This window comes from Hyaloscypha bicolor (assembly GCF_002865645.1).
Source record: "Hyaloscypha bicolor E unplaced genomic scaffold K444scaffold_165, whole genome shotgun sequence".
NCBI classification, from domain to species: domain Eukaryota; kingdom Fungi; phylum Ascomycota; class Leotiomycetes; order Helotiales; family Hyaloscyphaceae; genus Hyaloscypha; species Hyaloscypha bicolor.
Genome location: NW_020194667.1, coordinates 742,581 through 768,448, shown reverse-complemented (window position 1 = coordinate 768,448; position 25,868 = coordinate 742,581). Strand labels below are relative to the sequence as shown.

The 25,868-nt window shown below is 45.1% G+C and overlaps 10 protein-coding genes across 10 annotated transcripts; 6 read left to right on the top strand and 4 right to left on the bottom strand.

Moving 5' to 3' along the window:
* The first annotated feature begins 118 nt into the window (after window positions 1–118).
* K444DRAFT_192167 (GroES-like protein) lies at window positions 119–1,556 on the top strand. Its single transcript, XM_024870930.1, has 3 exons — window positions 119–209; window positions 305–398; window positions 455–1,556. Exons 2-3 carry the CDS (start codon window positions 307–309, stop codon window positions 1,515–1,517), a joined length of 1,155 nt encoding a protein of 384 aa, XP_024729732.1. The 5' UTR covers window positions 119–209; window positions 305–306; the 3' UTR covers window positions 1,518–1,556.
* Window positions 1,557–3,349: 1,793 nt separating this feature from the next.
* On the bottom strand, window positions 3,350–4,471 carry K444DRAFT_542772 (GroES-like protein; the record flags this gene model as incomplete). The annotated part of the gene is made up of 2 exons (XM_024875905.1): window positions 3,350–3,750; window positions 3,820–4,471. 2 exons carry the CDS (start codon window positions 4,469–4,471, stop codon window positions 3,350–3,352), a joined length of 1,053 nt encoding a protein of 350 aa, XP_024729731.1.
* Window positions 4,472–5,435: 964 nt separating this feature from the next.
* Window positions 5,436–7,085, bottom strand: K444DRAFT_542830 (FAD/NAD(P)-binding domain-containing protein; the record flags this gene model as incomplete). Its single annotated transcript, XM_024875908.1, has 1 exon — window positions 5,436–7,085. The coding sequence occupies one exon, from the start codon at window positions 7,083–7,085 to the stop codon at window positions 5,436–5,438; it is 1,650 nt and encodes a 549-aa protein (XP_024729730.1).
* A 454-nt stretch (window positions 7,086–7,539) lies between these two features.
* Window positions 7,540–10,458, top strand: K444DRAFT_656191 (uncharacterized protein; the record flags this gene model as incomplete). The annotated part of the gene is made up of 3 exons (XM_024886067.1): window positions 7,540–7,687; window positions 7,791–9,560; window positions 10,115–10,458. 3 exons carry the CDS (start codon window positions 7,540–7,542, stop codon window positions 10,345–10,347), a joined length of 2,151 nt encoding a protein of 716 aa, XP_024729729.1. The 3' UTR covers window positions 10,348–10,458.
* On the top strand, window positions 10,459–12,925 carry K444DRAFT_646974 (putative MFS sugar transporter; the record flags this gene model as incomplete). Its single annotated transcript, XM_024885272.1, has 9 exons — window positions 10,459–10,471; window positions 11,176–11,199; window positions 11,264–11,477; window positions 11,542–11,593; window positions 11,645–11,917; window positions 12,083–12,370; window positions 12,422–12,541; window positions 12,595–12,672; window positions 12,725–12,925. 9 exons carry the CDS (start codon window positions 10,459–10,461, stop codon window positions 12,923–12,925), a joined length of 1,263 nt encoding a protein of 420 aa, XP_024729728.1.
* Window positions 12,926–13,661: 736 nt separating this feature from the next.
* On the top strand, window positions 13,662–14,728 carry K444DRAFT_704243 (NAD(P)-binding protein; the record flags this gene model as incomplete). Its single annotated transcript, XM_024888083.1, has 4 exons — window positions 13,662–13,906; window positions 13,965–14,042; window positions 14,109–14,441; window positions 14,489–14,728. 4 exons carry the CDS (start codon window positions 13,662–13,664, stop codon window positions 14,703–14,705), a joined length of 873 nt encoding a protein of 290 aa, XP_024729727.1. The 3' UTR covers window positions 14,706–14,728.
* Window positions 14,729–15,035: 307 nt separating this feature from the next.
* On the bottom strand, window positions 15,036–15,555 carry K444DRAFT_542965 (uncharacterized protein; the record flags this gene model as incomplete). The annotated part of the gene is made up of 2 exons (XM_024875923.1): window positions 15,036–15,452; window positions 15,502–15,555. The coding sequence occupies 2 exons, from the start codon at window positions 15,553–15,555 to the stop codon at window positions 15,036–15,038; spliced, it is 471 nt and encodes a 156-aa protein (XP_024729726.1).
* Window positions 15,556–16,922: 1,367 nt separating this feature from the next.
* On the top strand, window positions 16,923–18,291 carry K444DRAFT_668470 (putative hydroxyquinol 1,2-dioxygenase). Its single transcript, XM_024887414.1, has 2 exons — window positions 16,923–17,806; window positions 17,884–18,291. Exons 1-2 carry the CDS (start codon window positions 17,079–17,081, stop codon window positions 18,152–18,154), a joined length of 999 nt encoding a protein of 332 aa, XP_024729725.1. The 5' UTR covers window positions 16,923–17,078; the 3' UTR covers window positions 18,155–18,291.
* Window positions 18,292–18,562: 271 nt separating this feature from the next.
* Window positions 18,563–20,073, top strand: K444DRAFT_600113 (Dehydroquinate synthase-like protein). Its single transcript, XM_024878606.1, has one exon. The coding sequence runs from the start codon at window positions 18,779–18,781 to the stop codon at window positions 20,018–20,020; it is 1,242 nt and encodes a 413-aa protein (XP_024729724.1). The 5' UTR covers window positions 18,563–18,778; the 3' UTR covers window positions 20,021–20,073.
* A 2,182-nt stretch (window positions 20,074–22,255) lies between these two features.
* On the bottom strand, window positions 22,256–23,865 carry K444DRAFT_192141 (Rh-like protein/ammonium transporter). Its single transcript, XM_024870929.1, has 5 exons — window positions 23,738–23,865; window positions 22,935–23,682; window positions 22,722–22,885; window positions 22,605–22,670; window positions 22,256–22,549 (listed from the first exon to the last, which is right to left on the bottom strand). Exons 1-5 carry the CDS (start codon window positions 23,806–23,808, stop codon window positions 22,351–22,353), a joined length of 1,248 nt encoding a protein of 415 aa, XP_024729723.1. The 5' UTR covers window positions 23,809–23,865; the 3' UTR covers window positions 22,256–22,350.
* Between the last annotated feature and the right edge of the window lie 2,003 nt (window positions 23,866–25,868).

The following is a 25,868-nucleotide window of genomic DNA, read 5'->3' as shown; positions in this document are numbered from 1 at the left end:
TAGCGCTCAGCTGCCAAGATAGGGGCCAGGACAGGGAAGCATATAACCGAGCTCTGGAGCTAGACTTCCTCGATCTGCATGTGAACGCATAAATCTATATACCTTCTCAGTTGGCGGAATCGCGTAGCTCAAATGTTCTCCACCCATGCTACTGTCAATCCATAGTAGCAAGTCATAAATTTCAGACCAATAATTGCTTGTTTAACAAGGTCGGGATCAGCTCATATCATCACCACATATCACTGCAAAACCGCAAGCACTTTCTGCCATTTTATATTGCTCCTCCATTGACTCAGGAATTCAGAGATGGCAGTTGAAACTGCGCCGGAATGCGCAAACTTGAAGGCTCTGCGGCTCCATGGCCGGAAGAACAACCAACTCGACGATGTTGCCCCGCAGTAAATAACTTCCAAAGCTTTGAAAAGCGCAAGAACAACCTGCTAATAAGTGGTAGAAAGTGTGGCCACGACGAAGTCAGATTGCAGATCGCCTTCTGCGGCATCTGTGGCACAGACATCCACGAATATCTTGGCGGCCCTATTTTTGCTCCTCAACCTGGGATGAAAAATAAAGTCACAGGAATTGAGCTTCCCGTGACTCTTGGGCACGAGTTTTCCGGGACCGTCATTGAGCTTGGCCAAAGCGTGAAGAGTCTCAAGTATGGCCAGCGAGTCATCGTCAACCCCGCCCTGGACGAGCGACACTTGGGAATGAAACCCTGTAGCCCTTGTAAGACGGGTTGCTACAATATCTGCAAACGTTCCGTTACCTACGGGCTGAGTGCTGAAGGAGGCGGATTTTGTGAACAATCAGTCGTCAAAGCAACCAGTTGTATTCCACTCCCGGACTCAGTCTCTCTGAAGGTGGGGGCTTTATCTGAACCTTTGGCAGTCGCCTGGCACTGTATCCGCGTCTCGGGATTCAAACAAGGCCAGACAGCACTCATATTGGGCGCGGGGCCTATTGGACTCGCGATTTTGTGCCTCCTTAAAGTCTGGGGAGTGGCAAAGACAATCATCAGCGAAGTTACGGAAGCACGAATTGACCAAGCGAAGAAATTCGGAGCAGATGCAGTGGTCAACCCCCTCGAACCATTGACAGGAGACAGGGAGGACGAAGTTACCGATCCTGTTGTTGCTGCCTGTCGAGATCTTACTGGTGGTGATGGAGTGGACGTTTCCTTTGATGCTACTGGGATGCAGTCAACTCTCGATGCTGCCATCGCAGCTGCTAAACCAAGGGGCATCATTTTCAACGTTGCAATCCATGAGAGGCCATTGCTGCTTAACTTGAACCTTTTGGCGCAGCAGGAAAAGTCTATCAAGGCAGGCATAAGTTACACGAATGAGGATTTCCATGCCGTGCTGAAGGTGCTTGCCGAGGGCAAAATTCCGGCGGAGCAGCTGATTACTTCGGTGGTGCCTCTGAGTGATGTGTTGCAAGGAGGATTTATGGAACTCATTAATAACAAAGCGCAGCATGTTAAAATTTTGATCCAGCCTGATCCAGATGTATGAATATCTAGAAGTACATAGTTTAGAAATGGCATTTTTCGTCCGATGACTACTCACCCCTATTTTTCTAGCGGGATTGATCGCTTATTTCGCCCACAACACTTCGATTTTTTTGACCCAAGACCCAGTTTATGACATCAAAAGCCTACATAAATGCGAGAAACGCTATGAGTTATGTAGTCATAATTGAGAACAATGGGGGTTGTTTCAACCAAAAGCTCATATTTTTGAAGTGTTGGGGGTGGGTCATATTATCATATACGCAAATCATCCTCCCCAGCTGGATGGGATAACTATCCAAACACTTCGTATAAAGAATCGTCGTGTATGTTCGCGCTTAGTCTACAAAGAAGTCAATGATTACTCTACCTGAGTTGCATGAGGAACACTGTTCTCTATGCAATGAGAACTTGTGCTACTAATGTTCGCCGGTCACGTGTTGTTTGACTATTAGGACTTGACTTAATGTGTCGAGAATGTTAACATCTGCTCAGTAAGATCAAAGAAGGAACCCCTGGTTATGTCTGGTGAGGGAGGCGTTGCAAGGTTTACACTAACGCCATTTGCGCGATATAATATGATATGATAGTTGAACGCAACAACGCGGAGTGAATTACCCCGCTTCACATTTAAATCTCCTATATATCGCACCTACCTTTCTGTCAAGGACTTTGAAACCCACCGGAAGCCTTATCATTCACAATGCGGATGACAGGACCCTCTATATCCCAGGTCCCGCTGCTAATCAGGATCGAGGTCCTGATAATCGTCTCCTTCGTCCTTCCCATCCTAGCATTATCTGCTGGCAATTCAACAAATTCAATTGAACAATCTGCAATTCTAACTGTAGAATCGTCCAAGTACTGAATCGTTCAGTACTTTCCATTGCTTATAATTTGAATAGTTCAATACCTCCTCCATGCGCAGCGCTTTCTCCAACCACCCATCTATTACCACTGGCACCGTACTCTGGTATGAAATGAATTACCTATCTGTCTGCTCTAGAATGCGGAAAACAAATCTGTTCCGTAGTGGCGAGAACCAAAGCACCATTATATGTGTACATCAGGAAGCCGACTACACCTCTGCACTAGCTCAAGTGCTAGGCAGAAATGCCGTACAGCTGCTGCAGGTAGGCTCCTCGTACGGTAAACTTAACAGACAGTAAGGCACAGCTAGTGCTACTCCTGACTAGGATCGCCTTGGCTGGTAAATCTATTATTTCGTTACGATATGGAGTGGTCGTCCTACTAGTCACGAGCACACCACCCCTCCTCTCATTATGCATCGGGTTCCTGGCGAGCATCCCAGCAGCAATATTCTTTACCATCGCGTCAGGCAAGATCACGGAGCTAGCCGGCAAAATGATAGGGGCTATGAAAATCAGTCCCGGGGTTGTGGTTCAAGCATGGATGGGGCTCTCTTTCTACTTGTCTACATGATTGGGCACTGGCTTATCTGGGCTACTGTGGGCTTTAGTGTTGCGGGGGCTTTTAAGATCGCCTGTGAGATCGAAGTTCAAAAGTGAAGGAGTCGAAAGCCATGGTACGATATCGACATTGATAAGGGGGTGATGAGAGATATCGAAGAAGTTCAGTCGAGGTGGTGCAGATTGCCCAAATGGGGTAGATTGAGTTGCTGAAAGAGGGGAGACTTATCTCTAATACCTTGAAGTTTGATATCCGAGACCATACAAAGATCCCAATGCGTTCCATCTATCTAAAATACGTCTTCCCTGAACAGGGGTGAAGTGACGGCAAGCACGAAGCCCTAGTAATGAAAAACCGCTCCTCTGATAAATTTAATAAGGAATCAGGGAACAAGATGTATGAAACCTATTTACAAGTAATGACACACTTCACCAGATTGTCTGGGCGCGAAAGCGTAAACTTCAAAGAGTCCGCCGCTTTCTCCAAATCAAAGGTATGTGTGATCATAGGCTTTAAATCTATCTGCCCAGTCCTCAACAGTTCAATGGCCGTGGGAAAGGTATTTGCGTATCTCCAAATTCCCAGAAGATCCACCTCATGCACCCCCGCTAATCCAATATTCAGGCTCTGGACCGGCGTCCCGAGGCCCACCATCACTACCTTACCGCCCTTAGTCGCACACTGAATGGCAATATTCATGCAAGTGTCTGCGCCAGTGCATTCGAAAACCACATCCACGAGTCCAAAGCCGGGTTGCGCGAGGGTCTCATCTGCTATTCGAGCAGCGAAGTCCGTCCTCGATTCACCTTCGTTGGGCGAAAGGGGTATCCGATACGCCTTGTCGGCAGCCCCCTTTCCATCCTTTGTCCCTTTACCCAAAGCAAAATTCAGCTTCCCCTCATCGATGTCAACGATGTTGACACTCGAAGCCCCCGCAATCTTTGCTGCACCTGCACACAACAGCCCAACAGCACCAGCCCCAAGAATGAGAACAGACTGTCCAGTTTCAACACCTGACCGTCTTACAGCATGCAACGCAACAGCAAGAGGCTCAACGAGAGCACCTTCAACAAATGATACATTATCCGGTAGTCGATATACGAAGCTAGCCGCATGATTGTAGAACTGTTGCAACGAGCCTTGGACCACGGGATAGCAGCTCGCAGAGCCACTGAACTTCATCCGATCACAAAGGTTATACCGTCCTCGGCGGCAAACAACACATTTCTCACAAGGTCTTTGCGGTTCCATCAATACTCTGTCACCGATCTTGAATTCAGTGACATTCTTCCCGACGGCGGAGATTTCGCCTGCTGCTTCATGACCCAGGATCAAAGGTTCTTTCACAACATAGATTCCGTTGCGGCCGTTTTGGAAATAGTGCATATCGGTGCCGCAGATTCCTGTGGCGCGGACACGGATCTGGACTTGGTGGTCTTCTGGGGTCGTGGTGATGCAGTCTTCAATGCGGAGATCTTGCGCTCCGTAGAGGACGGCTCCTTTATGTGTCTTCACCAAAGATCCCATGATGAAGACAATTCGTCTGTTGTTGAGGTCGGACGTGGCGGCCCAATAAGATGTTTTGAATGTCTCTTGAGTAGATACGAATGAAAATCTGTGGAAAGAAAATGAGCATCAAAAAGTGGCCACTTTCCTATAAAAAGAATTCTGATGTAACCTAATCCGTGAACGGGATTTAGTTCCATATTTTTGTTGGTACAGCCCGAGTTACCCTTGAGCTCTGCGCCTGGCTATATTCCATCCTCGGGCGCTCGCTTACTACGACAACACTCCAAACACTTCAAGATATTCGCATTACAGCCATATTTTAATTTAAAATTGCCTTTCTATATGAATAGTTGCCTTTAGATGTCTCAAATTATCAAGCAAAAGATACACATCTCATAACAATCTATTGAGAACTCAAAGTGTTCCAAGGGTATCCAGAATAAGCGAACATTGGGACTTCATCCCTGGTAAGGGTATGAGTCTCGGACTGGCTTTCCCGACCACCTCCTGTGCTTGGTGTGGCGAAGTAACTCTGGCAAGTAGTTCTAAGCATGACTAACGCCCCTCAACTTTCCCGGAGTTCTGGGGTTGGGACGTGTCGTCGCCCAGGAGTGCATATAACCGAAATTCGGCTTTTTCTCATTACTCACTCTTCACATAACCACGCAGACTCTCTTAGCTGGTGTGTCTGAATTATATCTAGATAATCAGTTCTGAGTTTTTGGAGGTCCCACTCTACTGTAGCTCATTTCATGTGATCCTTGCATAAGTGGAGAAAAGAGGAGGAGCGGGTTAGGTTTGGAGAAGGGGAAAACACATGCGAAGGCAAATGTCCTACACAGCAAAATGTTCAAGGAGATTACTGTTGGATGAGGTTCTTGTCAATGTATTTTATGTGTGCTGTTCTAAAGATGCGAATAGGAAATTAAATACATCGTGACTGTAATGACAGCTTCCAAGGCACAGGCTGCGTCTCATCCACTCAACGAATCCCTTTCACCAACTCCATCGCCTTCTCCAGGCCTGCTGGCCCAAATTTCCCGCTTGCAAGTAATACCTGAGCAACAATCCCTGCTGCCGTCACACCACCGAAAACCTTCCAGACCGGATGCCATGGTCTCGATCCCTTGTCCCCATAGATGTTGAAATCCTTCCAGACTGGCCAGTACAATGAGTACCAAAACCTCCAAGTTTCTTCCGGGTAGTTCGTAGTATTTCTACCAGATTTATCCAGATTCCAATTCGCGCAGCCGCTGCTCCAAACCATGCTCTTCAGTTTCGACTGCACCTGATTCACATCCACGTTTTCTGCAGCTTGTTTGACATCAATGACAGCAAAATCGCCTCGCAGAATTGGTCTGAACATGGACTTGATGAGGAATTCAACCTGGACTTCGTTGGTGTAGATAACCGAGTTGTGAGCCGGGAAGGCGTTCGGACCAAACACAATCCCGAAATTTGGAAACCCGCTCACGAAGGTGGCTTTGTAGGCTTGAGCACCTTGTGTGTTGTTCCAGTGCTCATTGAGGGTGATATTTTGCCTGCCCGTGATCGTAATTGGAGACAAAAATTCCTGAATCTTGAAGCCCGTGCTCATGATTGCAGCATCGATATCGATGTCTCGCTGGGAAGTTCGGACCCCCGTCTCCGTGAACTCGACAATGGGCTCTGTGGTGAGCTCCATATTCTCGCTGTGGAGAACTTCCAGGTATCCAGGGTCGAAGATGCGGCGCTTACACCCCAAAGGGAATTTTGGAATAAGGATATCGTGGTACTTGGCCGGAGCCATGCGTTTCATATAATCTTTTGCAACTTGTGTCGCCTCGGAGCGAGCTCTGACCGAGGCCTGCGTCTCTGACTGATAAAGAGTATGCAGACCATCTGTCTTCTTCCATAACCAGAAACGGTAAAGCTTGTTGTAGAGAGGAACATAGCGGAAGCAGAACTTCTGCAGAGAGGAGAAATCTGAGTTGGGCCGGCCATTGATCCATTGGGCGGATCTCTGGAATTGATACACTTTTGCAGCCTCCTTCACGACGTGAGGCACCAATTGAGCTGCAGAACACCCATTCCCAATGACTGCTACAGTTTTCCCCTTCAGGTCGTAATTGTGGTTCCATCGAGCCGAGTGCCATATTGTGCCGTTGAAGTTCTCGTGGTTTGGAATGTTGATGTCGGCTGGTATCGATATTGTCCCGACGCAGGATACCAATATCTCTGCCTCTCTTATAAATGTATGGCCAGTCTCTAGAGTTCGAAGTTCGACTTGCCACACCCATTTCTTTTCGTTCCAGGTTGCACCAATGACCTCGACACCTGTAGTAACATGAGGGCGAACGCCGAACTTATCAACTGTATCATTCAAATAACTTAAGATCTCTCCCTGTTCTGCAAATCGCTTGGACCAATCAGGATTTAAGTTAAAGGAAAAGGAATAAAGGTGAGAGTCGACATCGCAGCCAACCCCAGGGTAAGTGTTGAGATACCAGGTTCCACCGATTGATTGCTCGCGCTCGAAAACCACAAAATTATTGAAACCAAGCTGTGTCTTTAGCCTTGCCGAAAGGGCTATCCCGGCGACGCCACACCCAACAATGATAGCACGAGGCTCTGGTTCTGAACGCGAAGACATGTTTGCGTAGCACAGAAATCGCAGAAGGGAAAAGGCTGCAGGAATTGGGGCAAGAAGAATTTGAGAATGAACAAACCGAATGAGAACCATGAGTACTTTTTGATAAAGGAATTGACGCGAAGATCCCACAGCTCTGATTAGAACTCTATTTCTTGACGCTAATACCGTTGATCTCAGTCAAGAATTTTGACCCGTGTTGATCACCGGTTATATGGATTTATATCCCGAAGCGGATGCGGGGATAAGGGGCTCGCTAATGTAGCCGATGTTCTTCCAGGCTACATGCCGATAATCTCACAAGCCGTGATGCTCCGCATTTCCGAAAGAGCTCTGGATTGTAAGTAAAGAAATATGGCACTTCCATGGAGATACTGCGCAATTTCGAGCCATGTCTCTCCAATTTTCAAAGGGGAATTCTCAACTTTAGGAAAAGCCGGCAGACGCACACACAAACATGAACGGGCATATGAACGGACACACTAGTGGAACCAAGCTGGCCAACGGCGCTTTGTCTCCTTACGATGACCAGCATGCAGTGAATGAGATCAGGAAATTTGTGATTGATATTTGTCGACAGAATGGTGGTGGTCATGGAGGCTCAGGTGAGTTTATCTTTAAGAGCTTGGGAGCATCTCGGGAGCTCAACTCCTCGACTCCCCAACTTTCTCCTAAACTTCAGTAATATTACATACTAACTCAATGTAGCCATCGGTATGGCCCCTTTGGCGGTTGCTCTCTGGAGGCACACCATGAGATACAATCCCTCAAATCCCAACTGGTTCGATCGAGATAGATTTGTTCTTTCGAATGGACATGCTGCGATGCTTCTATACGCTATGTTACACATTACTGGGTATAAAGACATGACCGTTGATGAGATAAAAATGTACGCGGATGCCAAAGCGGTAGACAAAACCACCGGAAAATGGAAATCAACAATTTGCCACGGTCACCCTGAAAGAGAGGTGCCAGGCGTGGAGGTCACGACTGGTCCTTTGGGGCAGGGTATTGCAAATGCAGTTGGTCTGGCAATTGCATCGAAACACTACGCGGCGACATTCAACAAAGAGGACCACCAGTTAGTTGCATCTCGAATCTATTGCACTACGGGAGATGGGTGCATTCAAGAAGGCGTGGCTTTGGAAGCTATGGCAATTGCTGGGCGTCTTGGTCTCAGCAATCTTACCTTGTGTTATGATAACAACGATGTAACCTGTGACGGACCATTGAATTGGATTGTGACAGAGGATACCAACGCAAAAGTCAGGGCTATGGGATGGCACGTCATCGATGTTTTCGATGGAGACACTTCCGTTGAAAATATCATTGCTGCTTTGGAGGCTGCAAAGTTGGAGAAAGACAGACCCACCTTCATCAATATTCGGACGACGATTGGTTATGGTACCACGACTGCTGGGACTTTCAAATCCCATCACGGCACTTATTCAGATGACGATGCGGCTAAACATCTTGCCCCTGGTGTGACTTCAACACACCAGCTCTCCCAGAATGCATTGGAATATTTCAGATCCACAGTTGAGGAGGGGAAGAAGTGGGAAGACAACTGGAACTTGAAGCTTGAGATATACAGCATTGCTTACCCCAAGGAAGCTAAACTATTCAAGGAGCGCATGGAAGGCAAAAAAGATTTTGAACGTACTTTGACCTCCTTGAGCATTCCATCAGAACTACAACCAACACGACAGTTCAATGGAACAGTTTTCAACGAGTTGATCTCCATGGTACCCAACATCATCGCCGGAGGAGCGGACCTGTGGAACTCCAATCAGATGGGAGATCAGTCAACTCGGATCTTGGACAGTCTCCATCCGGAAGGGAGGGTCATCCGGTATGGGATCAGGGAACACGCGATGGCGTCAATCTCCAATGGACTCGCCGCATACTCTCCTGGAGGAATTCTTCCGATTACTGCCACTTTCTTCATGTTCTACCTCTACGCAGCACCAGGGGTTCGTATGGGAGCTCTCAGTAACCTTCAAGTCATCCATGTCGCCACTCACGACTCTATCGGCGAAGGTCAGAACGGACAGACCCATCAACCAGTTGAGCTAGACTCGTTGTACCGAGCAATGCCTAATCTTCTTTATATCCGACCTGCAGACGCTGAGGAGGTCCTCGGAGCTTGGCTCACAGCTCTTGGAGCCAAGGAAACGCCAAGCATCATCTCTCTGGCCCGAGATCCTGCAGTGACGGCTATCCCAAAGACTAGCCGGCTTCAAGTTCAACGTGGCGGCTATGTCATTTTGGAGAAGGAAAATGCGACGGTTACATTGATCTCTTGCGGCTCTGAACTTCAATTCGCCTACCCTGCAGCCCAGAGACTGGACTCGGAGGGCATCCCCACCAGAGTTGTGAGTATGCCTTGCATGAAGCTTTTCGAGCGACAACCGCAAGAATACCAAGCAGGCTCGGCAAAAATACCTGAGGCATCGATACCGGTATCGATAGTATTAGGTATTTTTCAGGTATCGTAAGAATCGATACGTATCGATACCTTATCGATTCTTACCCCTAAAAATTATCTCTCTATTTTATTATTTTATTTATATAAGAATGCATTCATATATAATTCCTTTAATTTCTAGTCTTTCTATTAAAAAATTTATTTACTATTATTAATAAAATTTAATAATATCTTAAATTTAAAATATCTCTCGTATTCGGAGAATTAAGCCCCGTATTCGTATTTCTTATCAAGGCACTAAATATATAAGCGAGCCTCACGAAAATCTCAAAAGCTCATTTTTACTTAAAATGGCCGCATTGAGATTAGTTTTAGCCTAAAGTATAAGATAAGTAGCTAGATAGAAAGCCTAAATTAAGGAGAATATTTGTGTTACCAAAAATTTTCTTATAATGGCAGTAGTTCGAAAGTTAATTGTGATTAAAGGGGAAAATTAGGTTCAGGGAATCGATACTACTATCGATACTATCGATACCTTACGATTCTGGCATCGATACCTATCGATACCGGAAATTTAGGTATTTTTGCCGAGCCTGATACCAAGACTCGGTTCTGTCAAATTCTCCTCATATCATCTCGGTCGAAGCCTATGTGGCTAGTATGTGGGCAAGGTTTTGCACAGCCTCTATTGCGATGGATTCATTTGGTTATTCAGGTCTTGGAAGAGAGAATTTTGCTAGGTTCGGAATTGACGACGATGGGATTGTGAGTAAGGTGAAGAGGCATATCGGGGAGACAAATGGAAAGAAAAGACGACATTGGACACTACTGAAGTAACCTTTAGGCATTTATAGTATCAAGTTTCTAGACTTCTCGAGCATTTACCTCTTGGCTAAGTGTAGTTTGTACTGCACCGGCTCCATAACACAGATATAACGCGTAGGCAAGATGGCTATCATGAGTGATGTGAGACCGCCAGCCGGGGTAACTGCACCAGTCTCAGCTGCAGGCTATTCCTTTGGAGTTGAGGGGTATCAATTACTAAGAAAGCTAAGTCTTGCAATTAATTAAACAAACGTGCCTTTCCGGCTGCGTGGAGTCATTTGACAATTCGGTTATATCCGGGTAGTACGGAACAGTTATCGGATGCACCGTCCACTCTTCCGCTGTCATTACACGAGTAACCGAGAGGATCAGCAACAAACCTGCTTTGTTGTATCAGATACGTAGCTGAGTACACTTAGCACAGGCTAGTACATTACCCCACAACCCCACAACCCCAGGTTTTAAAGCATCGCGCAATTGCCTCCTTTGAATTCACCCAAACTTTTCCTTTGCTCAATCCAAATCCTATTAGGCATTATTCCTACAGCTCAGACTCGTCAAGATGGCTACCACTTGGTTCAAACCTGGAAAGCCAACCCAGTTTGCAATAACTTGCACCTGTCTGCAGGCGTTTCTCCTGTATGAATCACCGGCTTCTCCCATTCGTTATACAATTGCTAATGCTTTTTTCCCGTTTTAGGTTCGGTTATGATCAAGGGGTTTTCGGCGGTAAGCTCGTAGCCTCGTGCAAACTCAAGCACTTCATAGCATTGTGAAAACTAACACTCTTACTAGGACTTATCACTAACCCTGATTTCCTGGACACTTTCGGACATCCAGGAACTGGCTTTTTGGGCATAATCGGCAAGCGCCATTTTTTAAGCATCAAACTTCACGGCGATATCAGAGCTAACATAATTTGGAACAGTTTCTATCTACAACATCGGCTGCTTGCTAGGCTGTGCCTTGAATTTCTTCTATGGAGCCCAATTTGGACGACGACAAGCGATATGGATTGCGATGGGGTGTATTATCGCCGGCGCCATACTGCAGACTTCAGCGTTCTCAGTTGCGCAACTGATGATCGGAAGAATCATAACTGGCATGGGAGTTGGAATTGACACTTCAACGGTACCAACCTAGTATGTTTCCATTCCTCGTTGGATATTTTCAAGGTAATTAGTATGAAGCTGACAAATAACTCAGTCAGGCGGAACTTTGCAAGGCTGATAGAAGAGGACGTTTAGTTACTACAGAAGTACGTATTCACGGGATCAAACGGGCCTGGTACTGTGCTGACAACCATCAGGTACTATTCACTGGTCTTGGTGTCACCATAGCATACTTTTTCGATTACGGCATGAGCTTTGTCGATGGTCCCCTTGCATGGCGCTTCCCCATTGCTTGCCAGATAATCTTCGCGTTTGTAATCATAATTTTGATCTTCGGCCTCCCAGAAACACCACGTTGGCTCATCCAGCAAGGCCGAGTTGACGAAGCGGTGGAAGTCATGAGCAAAGTTTTCAATGCGCCTAACACAGACCCGTTTATTGTTGCAGAGAAGGAGGCTATCCTGAACGCTGTTGCCATCGAGAGCTCGGCACCGTTCATGTGGTCCAAACTCTTCCACCGCGATCCTCTGCAAACTGGATGGAGAGTGTTTTTGGCATGCCTTGTGCTATTTATGAACCAGGTTAGTCCATCTGAATGGGGACATGCCTTCAGTGACATGCTGATATATCCATAGTGGGCGGGTATCAATGTCATCGTCTTCTACGCTCCTACAGTGCTAGAGACAAATGTTGGCCTCGCAAGAAATACAGCTCTCGTAGTCGGTGGTTGCATCAACCTTGCCTTTGTTGTTGGCTCCTTGGTCCCCGCACTCGGCTCGGATAAATGGGGAAGGAAGAAGCCCATGATGTTTGGCGCTTTCGGAATGGGACTGTCGATGATGATGGTTGCGATTCTGCTCTCGTTCAATGGCACAGCTAAGGCGCACACCACCTCCCAAGCGTCGATTGCTTTCTTCCTTACTGTAAGTGGACTATTTTCGAATGTGCATCACCAAGCTGACGTGATTTAACAGTTCATGCTGTGCTTCGGTGCGAGCTTAAATGCTATTCCCTGGTGCTACAGTGCTGAGATTCTACCCTTGAGAGTCAGGGCGCAAGGGACATCGTTAGCCGTGATGAACAATTGGCTCTGGGTAAAATTCTTTCCGAAGTAAACAGTTTGTTCGGCAAGCTAATTATGGAATAGGTTTTCGTCATTGTCATGGTCACTCCCACAATGATCGCAAACATCACCTGGAAGGCATACCTTGTGTTCATGGCTTGTGTGAGTGATTGAATCTCCCCCCATTTTCAAGTAAATATATCTGACTTAAAAGAACTTTGCTTTCGTGCCCATGATCTACCTCCTCTTCCCCGAGACTAAGGGGCTTTCACTTGAAGAGATAGACTATCTTTTCTTGAAACAGGATAGACTTTCGCTAGAGGATGCTCATCAGCAAGGGAATAGTGCCAACAATTCTCTGGCTAATAGCAAGATGGAAGAAACGGCTCAACTCGATATGGTAGAGAAAATTTAGATCTGCACCTTGGCGTACTCGCAGACAGAAGGAAAAACTACGTGAAAGGGATCTCTTGTGGGTGGTGTTATCCACCATAGAAAGACGGAATGCCTGACTATGTGAATTATTTTATCATACCTTAGAATCTGAGAACACTACCACTGCGGCAGTTCATCCTGTGAATTTTCCAATCCACTTTGTTCTTGGATGGTCACGTGTCCAAGCCCCTTTTACCCCTAGAATAGCCGAGCAGAGCAAGCGAAGCAGAAACGGCTTCTATAACTTTGAACTTTGCTCCAGATTTAGCACGAGAGGCATTCCAAATACGAGAGCAAAGCTTCAAGTGGCCCACACACTTGCATGCAATGTGCGTAGAACTCTCTCTCACTGCGGCTTTGAAAGATATCCTCTAACTCCGTACCCAGTATAAGATACCGGTCGGTTATTTGTGAAGGAACCGAGTGATCGGCCCTAAGTTCCCACATTTCCGCAATCCCGCAATCCTATTTCCGAATGGAACCAGAAGACCACCAGGGCTGAGATAGCGGGTCGTGCAACCCCCATCCATGCTTTCATATGACCACAGAAATCGACCCCGGAATATGGTTTCCAGCCGGCTTTAAGATTCCCCAAAAGTTCATTATTCCCACAAGCAGACCACACTGATTTATAATTCCGACATTTGATAGAGCTCTTTAATCACTTTTCATACTCCGAGAAGACTGATTGACCAATCATTCCCATCCCACTTAACATGGCCAGCTCCGTAGCAACACTAAACCGCTCAAACGATGCGTATCTCAACGCAAATGTTTTTGACCTCTTCTCGTTAAAGGAGCGTGTGGTTGTGATTACAGGGGGTGCTCGCGGGATTGGTCTCGCTCTTGGGTTCGCCGTTGCTGAGGCGGGCGGGGTGCCCGTCATGATCGATGCAAATGGCCAACCTCACGGGCACTTTCAGATTCTTCAGAAGATGTGCCCGAAAATGAAATTATATGTGTAAGCTAACAATAAGAGTCTCTAAATTGAGGGATCTATTCGTGCTAAACTTTCAAAGTTCAGATGTTACGAATTATGAGAGACTGGAAAAGACTTTCAACGAGATCATCGCTGAATATGGGAGAATAGATGGCTGGTCTGACATTAGCTTTTCTATGAAAGTCACCATAAAGTAGGAGATGATTGCTGACTCCGGATGTAGTATAACTGCTGCCGGGATCTGTCCGGATCAGCCATTTTTAGAACGGTCTCCAGCGAGCGTTAAGCGCTGCTTTGATATCAACATTGCAGGCACCTTCTTCACAACACAACTAGCAGCCAGGCAAATGGACAAGCAAGCAAAACAGTCATCAGCAGCACCAAGTGCGAGCAAAGGTTCTATTGTCTTGATTGCATCAATTGCCGCGCATCGGGCCAGTAAAGGCCAATTTCTCAGCGATTACTGTACCAGCAAAGGAGCCGTAGCATCAATGGCTAAAGCTTTAGCTGTTGAGCTTGCGGAGAAAAGCATACGTGTCAACTACATATCCCCTGGGTAGGCTGTCATTCCACAAAATGTGAATTTACTGACAAACTGAAAAGATACATAATGACGGATATGACTTTGGCGATTTCAGACACACGGCCGGGGCTGGCTAAGATATTTGTGGACGACCCACCGATGAAGAGGATGGGTGATAGAACAGACCTGAAAGGAGCTGCTGTTTACCTGCTCAGTGATTCTAGTGCATATATGACAGGTGGCGAGCTATTGATCACTGGTGGTCTTCACGCTGGACTTTATGATGAAGTCGCATGAATTGTCCTGAAATTGTTGTTTATGAATGGCAAATCGAATCAATTTTTAATTAATTAATAGATTAAAAATTTCAAGTGTATAAAACGTCGCGCAATCGATTGACTAAATGACATTTAATAGCCTATTAGGAACACGTGATGAAAGTCAAATATTAAGCACTAGCGAACTACAAAGACAAGTGGATGTCAAAGCTCAAGACCACATTCAACAGCTCTAAGCCTCAGGCTTTCCTCTCCATTCATAAGCAAGAGTGAGAGGCAAGTCAATTTTTCCCTTTGTAACGAGAATCTTCCTCGTCTTGTATCGCTGGATATTAATGATGGTAAATCCTCAAATCTGCTCCGCAGTCCAACCACGCTCCTCATTGACGACCCAATTATAGACCGAGCCCTCGCCATTCGGGCCAACCTTCTCTTCCAACCAACCATCCGTCAAGAAAGAGTGCAGAGGTCTACCATCCCCACTCTCACAGGCCTGGAGATCTGCCACCCAGCGATTGCGGCTCTTCAGAGTTCCAAAAATATGGTCTTCGTGGCTTGTCTCGCTCCAGTCGAGGATACGCAGCTCCGTGATGCCTTGAATGCCTGTCGTGGTCGTTTGATCAAGATCGATATGAGTTACTTTCTTGTCGTCCACGTATTCTTTGACTGATAAGGTCACCGTGGCGAGCAAGATGATTTTGCGCTTCAACCATGGAACTCCTTGAAGCTCTAACATTGGATCAGGGTCATCGGCTAGCTTGCGATTCTGTAGATGTCAGTATGTGCAGTTCTGAATCATCTAGGCAGGGACATACAAGAACCCAGTTCCCGGATAGATTCGCAAGCGTGACTTGAGGTGGTGCAGCCATGTTGAGTGATGAGCCTCAGGGAAGCAAAAACCTTGAGGAGAAATGATATGATCTCAATAACAGCCTTATATATTTCCTTGTGGTGGTGCTTGGCACTGCATGGAAAGTGAGGGTGGGAACGTTAAGGTGAAGGCACAGCTGAGTTACAGTCTAGCTCGAGAAATCTCCTATCACAATAAAGACGGCTATTAGCTACACTTTCACATACTTCCAGGTCATTGTTCGGAAACAGAAACAAAATACGAGAGGTCCGTCTGTATTGGACCTGATTGAATATGAGGCAAGGAGAAGAGGAATGTTAGTTGTTGGTGCCAACCCCAACACTTGATGGATTTCAGCAAGCCACAGTGGGAAGGGCGGTGCGGTAATGGAAATTCAGCTAGGTCTGCTATGGTCCAGGCTCAGCTCTCTATTCAGCTGGCCTGTCTGCTGGAGCTAGTCCTGCAGACGCTCCACCATCAGAGATTGGTCAGTGGAGACCCCGTCTCTTGCGATGTGTGTACCTCATTATTCGATGATTTTCGTCGATAGGTGGCCATCTGAGCATCTCGCGAAATTATTTACCTCCCCTGAGGTGAGGTGCAAAACTGTCTCCCCATTTGAAACCCATCCGTTTTCCATGACCACAATTTCTAAGGTATGGTAAAAACTTGATATCAGCACTGTTGAGAATACCCTGTGTCACAAATTACAAGAGTTCACACAGGTCAACCTTAGTGGCCGAAGCAGTTGTTGACCACTTTGGCTTAGAGAATCAAAGCCCTCAAAGTCAGCAAAGAAGTGGTTTCAACTTAAGTAGGGCGTGATTTCAGTTCCGTTTCCGAGCAGTCGCCAAGGATTGAAAAGATACCGCAATCTAGGAACCAACAACCATGTGGCATGGATCTTTGTAAAGCACTCTTGCTTGGAGCAGGGATGATCGAGACCCATTAATTAAAAACAAGATTTTCATGGAATCTCGTCCCATGTTTTCTTGGAAGAAAACGATGCTCTGTTGTATTTGGTGGGGTACACATGTGGGACTCTCGCTTATTTCGTTAGCCCCTGACGCCGCCAATGCCGGCGTGGCCGGCTCCACCCCTGATTTTTGAAGTGGGGTGAGATCGGCCGACGAGGCAAAATGCTTACAGTAACATTACTATCCCCCCCCTGGTCCAAAGCGCCATCACGGTATTTATAACACCACGCCTGCACGGGCCCTATCAAGGGTCGATAGCGAATAGAGATTCTCCAAAGCACCTGAGATTTCCTATGTTGGGGATATAAACGAGGTTTTGGGGTGGCGTTACCAATCTCGTGATGGCGCTTTGGACCAGGGGGGGGATAGTACTGTAGCCTCGTAAGCAGGCGGGGCCCCGTGAATTTTGCTTAATTCATGGCCTCGTGAAACAATTATTTGTTGTCACTTAGGTTTTACATTCTGGAGACTCACGTGTCTGTTTGTGCAGTGCAACAAGATCCTAATCCTCAAGACAAAACAACGCAAAATTCCACTCCTTACCGATCGACCTGAATCTGTAGACATGGAACGAATAGTGCCATTAACACATGAAATCCCGCCGATGAAGGACCTGACGGCGGACAATATCACCGACAACGTCGTCACCATCAATAACCAGTGTTCCCATGCTCGGGGGAAATACATCTTCGAGCGCCTAGTCCATCACCTACATGACTTTGCCCGCGAAGTGCGACTGTCTTCAGAAGAATGGATGCTTGGCATCGAGTTTCTCACCAAGGTCGGCCAGATTAGTGACGACTTAAGACATGAGATGATCCTGCTGTCCGACACTCTCGGCCTCTCGATACTCGTCGATTCCATTGACCATCCTCGGATCGATACGGTGACAGAGGGCACGGTACTTGGCCCATTCCACACGCATGATGCACCAGATACGAATCTAGGATACACACTTCATGAAGATCCTGATGCGACTCGGTTGTTTGTGCTTTGCACTGTCAAAGATACCCAGGGTAAACCTATCGCCAATGTCCAAGCCGATGTTTGGGAGGGTGACTCACATGGCTTCTACGATGTGCAGAATCCCAATAGGCAGGACCCTGACGGAAGGGCAGTTCTCCATACCGATAGCCAAGGAATGCTGTTCTTCAATGCTATTGTGCCCGTACCATATCCAATTCCAGATGATGGGCCGGTGGGTGCCATGTTGAGGTTCCTGAATCGCCATCCAAATCGGCCAGGTCATATCCACTTCATGCTATACAAAGAAGGCTATGATAAATTAACGACGTAAGTTTTTTACGGCCAGACAAACATACCAACAAGACTGTAGTCGGACAAGAGAGCTTACTGACACGGGTCAAAAGTGCTCTATACCCACGCGGCGATCCATTCGAGACGTCCGATCCGGTCTTTGGCGTGAAAGAGTCCTTGATTGTTGATCTGGGGGAGGTAGATGATGAGATTGCAGCGAATTACGATGTCAAAAAAGGATCAGCACTCTTGAAGTATGACTTTGTCCTTGCTACCAACGAAGAAGCTGGAGCTATGAGGGAGAAGAAAGCGATGGATGCCGCGAAGAAGTTGAACAGGAAGATGAAGTTGCAAAACGGGCTTCCAATACCAGATCTCGATTAGACATGGCTTGATGGCCACTCCTGTGACATTCGTCGGTTCGCGCATTGTCTCCTCAGGGAGCACATGGCGTGTTACAATGAGAAGGCTTCATATAATCAAGTTTCAGATTGATCCAAATAATTTAATTTAAATTCGTCGTAGTATTTGACGCATTTTAATTAATTACGTTTATTCATCACGCTTTCGAATTGAATAAGTGCTTGTCTTGAAGTTTCGAAACGTTCTGATTGAAAGTCTAGGTCCTTGCTAGGACCTTGCTAGGAGCGTTCGGGACGGTACCTGCATCCCTGAACAGCAGCCCCTCACCCCAGCCCCTCTTTAGCCCCGCACCCCACCTGTTACTCTCGTCAACCCACTTCTCCCTAAATCTTCCCAAATCATCCATAACGCATTGCTTGTAGTCTATATACCTGGAATGCCGTAGCCATTTGCCTGTGAGCGACACATCTCCGATCCTCTTTTTGTCGCTCCTGTGAGACTGTCCTGGGGTAACCCTGAAGATCTTCACTTACCACGAAGAACATATCTCATTCGGCCGCCAAGAGATCCCCAATCTATCTACCTATACATTGTCGCAGCCCCTTTTCTGTATTGCATGTCCATCAAGAAGCTGAGCACTCCAAGATGGCAGATTTCTTTGCGTCCGGGGAGACATATCGTCAAGCATTCGATGGCCAAGCTTTGCCAATGCTGAGTTACGGCCTACGATTCTCGGACGCCTGTGCGAAGGAGGTCGAGCGCTTGAAGTCATCTCGAATCTACGTCCTCACATCCAAATCTCTGGCCACGCAAAGCGATAATCTCGAGAAGCTGAAGAAAACCCTGGGAAAGAATCTCGTTGGAATCCGCATTGGAATTGGCGCCCACACCCCTATATCCGAGTGTCTGGAGATGATCTCCAAAATCAAAGAGCTTGATGACGGAATTGATTGTATCATCACCTTAGGCGGTGGTAGTGTCACCGATGCTGGAAAATTGGTCCGATTTGCGCTTGCGAACGACGCTTTCACAGATGAGGAAGTTAACACGCTCTGGGGCGGCCACTCGCACAACCCGAAGCAACGACAAGACGCAAAGCTGCCAACGATTCCTCTCATCTGCATTCCCACCTCCCTTTCTGGTGGCGAGTATCAGCATATCGCTGGAGCCACCGAGACCGTCTCGCATGCCAAGCGAACCTTTGAACCAAAAGTCAATCCCACGCTGACGATTCAAGATCCAGAGCTTTGCCTGCTTACGCCGCAATGGCTTTGGCTGAGCTCAGGCATCCGCGCAGTCGACCATTGTGTAGAGACGTTGTGTTCATTAATGAGCAACGACAAGGGTGATGAGGAGGCTAGGAAGGGCTTGGTCAAGCTTGTTCCTGGACTGCTAAGGTGCAAGCACGACCCGTCTGATATTGAAGCTCGCCATCTTTGCCAGCTCGGCGTTGTCGAGGCGATGAGCGCCGTCTCCAGCGGAGTTCCACTGGGCGGAAGCCACGCCATTGGACATCAATTAGGTCCTCTAGGAGTTGGCCACGGCGAGACAAGCTGCATTTTACTGCCGGCAGTGTGCAAGTATAATGCTTCAAAGGGGGCGAACAACGAGAGGCAAAAGGCTGTCGCCGATCTGCTGCTCAAGGATAAAAATGTTCAGGGTATTTTGAAAGGGAAAGAGACGGAGCAGTTGGACCTTGGGGATATATTATATGCCATTATTGGGGAACTTGGTATGCCTCAGACGCTCAAGGCGGTCAACGTTGGGCGCGACAAACTCGATAAGCTGGCGGAAAACAGTCTGCATGATATATGGATCAAGACCAACGCTGTACCAATGACAGAAAAATCGCAGGTTTTGGAGGTTTTGGAAATGGTTGTAGGTTGACGAATTCAATTAATTTGACTGACCTTGCAGTAGCACAGTGAATACCCATAGACTCAGGATTAATTTTCCCTTTCGCTGTTTCAATCTCTGGACGTGAGCAACTGCTGCTTTAACCAGAGCTGAGGGCAAGCATGCCTGAGCAGAGCCTGAGCAAAGCTTGAGTATACCCGAGCCGAGGGTGAGCGTACCTGATTAGAGCCTGAGAAGAGCCTGAGTAAAGCCTGAGCAGAGCCTGAGCATGCTGAGCATGCCCTGAGTTAGCTTGCGGACTATAATGTGGTACCTATTTTAGCCTCCAGTATATCCCGGCTACAGTTTCCTCGCCGAATTTTGCTCGTAAATCCGCTTCTGCTCCCTTACAGGATTCTTGCTAGAGCAATTTTAGATCCTTCTTATTAAAGAGCAAAATAGCAGCTATAGAATTTCGTCTGGAGTATACTAATTAGGCTTATAGTTAGAAAACTTGTATATTATATAAATAAGCAAAGTTCTTTAAAATATTCCCTTAAAAGTTAAAATAATAATAAAAGCTAGCTAAAATACTATATTACCTAATATAATTAATTAAGACGATAAGGCTATAAAATAATAAAAGTTAAATATAATAAAAAGAAATTATAAAGTTAATATATAAGTAATAATATATAATTATAAAGTTATAAAATAATAATAATAAAAAGCAAGGCTATAAAAAAGTAAAATAATTATTATAATAGGAATTTTATTACATGGCCTCCGAATATTTATATAGTTTATAATTCGCTTATATTACTTCTTTCTTTTTCTTAGCTCTTAGAAATTAACTAACTTTAAATTACTAATTTCAGGTCTCACTCGTATATTATAACTTTATATTATAAAAGCCTATTAATTCTTTATATATTACTATTATAATATAAAGTATTTTTTTTATAAAAAAATTTTTATAATAAGAAATAAATAATATTAAAAACTTGAAATATAAATTTATATAATTAGAAAAATAAAATTCTTTTTTATTTTATTTTCAAATACTTTTATTTAATTCTTAATAACCTTTAATAGTTTTTAATATTTAGCCTCTTGAATTACTTATATATAATATATTATATAAATAAATTTTTTTAATAGTTTTATTAAAGTTATAATTTTAATATATTACAAGATTCTATTTTAATAATAATTAAATATATTATTAGAGAAATATTACTTGCTTTTTATTTTAGACTTATAAATAATTTAGCTAAAAGTTCTTTTTTTTAAGTTTTTAAAATACTAGCTTATTATAATTAAGGTTCTAATTCTTTTTATTAAAATAAAATTTATTATTTAAAGCTTTAATAATAGCTAATTTTATAATATTGCTTTTATATTAATTATAAAAGATATTTTTAGAAAAATAATATTAAGCTAATTAAAAGTAAATAATTAGATAAAATAGATACTTATTTAATATCTTATAAAATTTGAACTATATTAAGAGATTTACTATTAAGAATTAAGAATTAAGAGGCTAAAATAAAATAGCTCTAGTTTAGTTTTTTAGATTTTATTTTCTTATTTTTATAAAAATAAAACTATAATATTTTTATTTTCTTTATTAAAAGCTCTTAAAAACCAAGTTATTTAATTTATTTCAAGTATTTTTTTTCTTGTAATTATAGCTAGTTAAGCTTAAATTAATAGTACTAGATATATGAATAAGAATTATAAAGTTAAATTAAATATATAAATTTAAATAAAATTAATTAGAAATATAATATTTAAGCTTAAATTTCTTAATCTTATAGTTTTCTCGAAAGAAATCCTGTATTTTTGCATTTATTTTATGAACGAGAACGAAATGAGTTAATCTGTTTATGGACGTATTCAGTTGAGCGGAATTCTGATTCTGTGTTCCGTCAGACACAACAAGGAAAGAATATTAGAGACATCATTACCGACAGAAACAAATTTTGCAATCCAATTAAGGGAAAAGAATACACCCTCGCCTTTACTCCAAGCACTGGTGATGATATCGACCGTACTTTTGGAAGGTGAAAGACCCGGCGCAATTTTTCACTACACTTGCGACGGGGGACATCAGGGTTCTACTAGGCGGTTTTGGTCTAAGATATACGGAGCAAGAGGGTCAATTTTAGCGAGAGGGATCATCTGTCTGGGATCTCACATTTGATCCTCATTCAATGTTTGGTAGAAGAGAGGAAGCAGAGAAATCTCTGATAGACGAAGACCTTTATGAAGCTTACGAGGAGGGTCAAGATAGGTACACGTCCAGTATAATATAATTAAAACCTTGGGCTGTTGTCTGAGGGGTCTAAACGAAGCATATTTTGGCACTCAAAAAGATATTAAACTATATTCCCATCTTTGGGCCGCCACATATACTGGACAGTAGCTTCAATCTTGTCTTGAACTGGCCTGTTACTCTCGAATACGGGTTCCCAACGACAGCGTAATATGCTGCGAAGAATTTTGAGTCCATATAAGATAGCCATTGTCACGAAAAAGGTGTAGAGTAGTCCGGCGAAAGCATCCAGCATTTGGTAACTGCATGATTACAACCTCAGTATCGCACCCTTTAATTTTATCCGGAGGGACTTACCGAAGTCGCTCTGCAATAGATCTGTCTGGTATGGCCGAATACCCATCCAGCCCAACAACTGATTGCCTAGTATTGTAAGCCGCCTATCAATCCTATCCGTGGGTACAGAGTAATTACTCGGCAAAGCAGCCTGTTAGTAGCATTCCAATCCATCCCCCTCCGGCATGGATAGGAAAAACGTCTAATATATCATCCCTCAAGACAACTCTTGCTGGTCTCCTCAGCAAATAAACAAAGATGCAGGAAACTAAGCCAAAGATTGGGGAGCTCCAAACGGGGACCTGGCTCTGTTAGCAGTTTCTTGATTGCAAGACTTCAGCGGAGACGCACATATCCAGCCGCAGGAGTAATTGCCACAAGCGCTATAATGGCCCCGTCGCAGAACCACATAATGGAGAGTTTCCGAGAGACAGGGCCGCGAGGATATTTTTGAGCGAGGTTATTGAACAACCAGAAAAGAAGGATGTTGGCACTTCCTCCCGAGCAAGCTGCTATGTGTGTTGAGGTGATTGCCAATACCGCACGCAGATTGCCTCCCAGCGCGGAGCCGCCATTGAAACCAAACCATCCAATCCATAGAAGCGCTGTGCCGAGAACAACATTATTGATGTTATGAGGTGCGTCATCCTCGACTTCTAACGATGCTGCTGGAGCTTCTGTCTCATGATCCTGCCCAGCTGCCATATCGGCATTTCCGTTAGTTCCTTCTTCGCCATTTCTCATTTCGTATGCGGCTCCTTGTGCGCGAGTGTTGTGTTCCTTTCTGGAGGACTTGCAGCAGCATAATGCGGAATTCACGAGCCCCGCAACTATGTGTTTGAAGCGTTGCATACATTGCAGGAAGCCTCGTGTTTCGAAGGCATAGAAGGCAGAGATTGCTGCAACTGTTGTCCCCGAAGTTATGTGAACTGCAGTTCCGCCTGCAAAGTCCATCGAACCGAGTTTTTTCGACCAACCATCGGGGTGCCACGACCACCGCGCGACCACATCATAGACTAGAATAGACCATATAGTTATGAAGACCAAGAATCGACCGACGGAGACTTTTCTCAGTGCTCCTCCACATACGAGAGCTGCGCTGTGGCTCTATTAGCTTCTCGAAGTTAGAACTGTCGGCGGGTCATGAGGCTTACGTAAAAGATGCGAACATGCAGTGATGAAACAGCTCATTCGATATCGGAATCTCGACATGAGCAATTTCCATTTCCGTCTTTGGACCTGAGCCGTTACTGCTATAGCCTGAGCTGTGGGTGAGCCAGGCTGAGCAGTGAGTCCAAGGAGGTGAGCCATGCTGAGTGGACAGGGGCTTGTTTGGGCTCCTCGGCTACGACTGCCGCCGGCTAAAATTGGAAAAAGTAAGTCAGGGATGCTTTTGGGGCCAGTTCTGGATCCCTGTTCGAAAGAGCCGCGCCAAACGACTGGCGGAGCCTTACTTACCGAACTTCGCAAATTCAACTTCATCGTATGCAAACACATACCGATCTATTAAGTACTCGTTTAACTCCTCTCTACCACAAGAAGTCGTACTCAAACACACATAACACTGCTCCCTAATAGCAGTCGATTAACGATTCTGTACGGTTTCGAATGGCCCAAAGGACGATAACACAAATTCTGGGAGTCCACGCTTGGCGCTTCTCATAAGCATGCTACCCATTATATAACGCTACCAGATACTTTCTCTAAGCAAGGTATTATTCATGCAAGACCGCGCAAGAAGCCGCGGTACGGCAGTTGTATCGAGGGTTACGATAGCTGGTTTGCTGGGCCTGCCGTAGCTAAAAGCCTTGAGGGCACGGCCAGTTTAAAGCCAGAACCCTCGATCTGCTACTCTGGATTCGATCCTCTTGATTGTCGCGACGGCGATTATTCCTCTAGAGGGCATCGTATTAACTGAGATACGAGCATGAGCTTAGCTTACCTCCCTCTTTTCGCCGTTATACTATCACGATCCTTACGGCAATGCTCCTTCGTAGTATTCCTTTCATGTAATATGACCTGGCCAATGGAAGTAATGCCTCACGATAATATAGCCAGCTTCTGCCTGGCTACGCCGTGGTATTACGCGTCGAGGGAAGGATCTCGGTAAGCTCCTTTGCACCGCAGAGAAGACGATCTGCGCTATATGCCTGGATCTGGGACTAATCTGTAACGAGAAGGATTTCGGTGAGCTCCCTTGAGCCGGTAGAGACGATAACATGCGCTAATGCCTTGATCTAGATTAATCTGTAACGAGTAGGACTGATTTCTGTCTAATGTGGCTGTAGCAGGTAATAATCTGCATGATAATAGTATTATCGAAGCTTCTGCTAAGTATCCTATAGACCGAATACGAAACGCTAGTAGTGGGAGAATGGGTTACGAGCAGGCAGGCTGAGGCGGAAGATGGCACAGAGGCACGTTATACGATCTCGGGAGGAGCTCAATCCGCGGTCGTTGCATATTGGAATAATGGATCTGGTAATTAAAGGCTATTCTGAGGATTGTTCGGCTCCAGGGTACTGCCCTTGCAGAACTGCAATCGCCGCTAGAATTGGCACGGCATAATCTATGCCGCGGAGTCTCAATTCTGTAAAGGGAAGGTCGATTTGGGCTCAGCTCCGCAGAGATAACCGCAAGCTCTACGGGATTGGTCGTGGATTAGATATTGAGCAAGATTAGACTAATTACAGGCCAATTTCTCGATTATTAGTAAAGCCAAGGGATACTGGGATTACATAATAAACGAGTTCTAGCAGGAGCCTAGAGTGGCTGAGATTTTATGCGCAAGATCAGGTTAATTTCAGGAAAGTATACGGCAGTTGCGAGCGGTAAACTAATATGTGAACGAGACTAGTCTAATTCCGAGAAATAGGCGCTCACGGATTTCTACTTAAGTTACTCAATTCCCCTCGCTAGATATCCCAGATACGCCCAAACTGGCCTCCCCTTCTGCTCACTTCGTTTTATAATAGCTGCCTTTAAGAGTACGTAATTTATTTAATTTGCATTTCTCCTATTAAACTAACCACTTTATAATAGAAATACTCTCTAGTTTTCTGAACCTAGCTATTTAATTCCTTTACTTAATACTAGCGGTAGCTAGAGAATATATAGGCCTATAGCTACCTTTTCCCGTTCTGGATATTAAATTGAAGCAGAGAGAAATATGGCAGCAAGAGCTAAAGGTACGTGAATAAGCTATACTAAAAGTGAATTCGTTCTGTGCGCTCCTGCTAATAATAATAATGAATTAGATAATAATCTTTTATTTCTCGAAAAGTA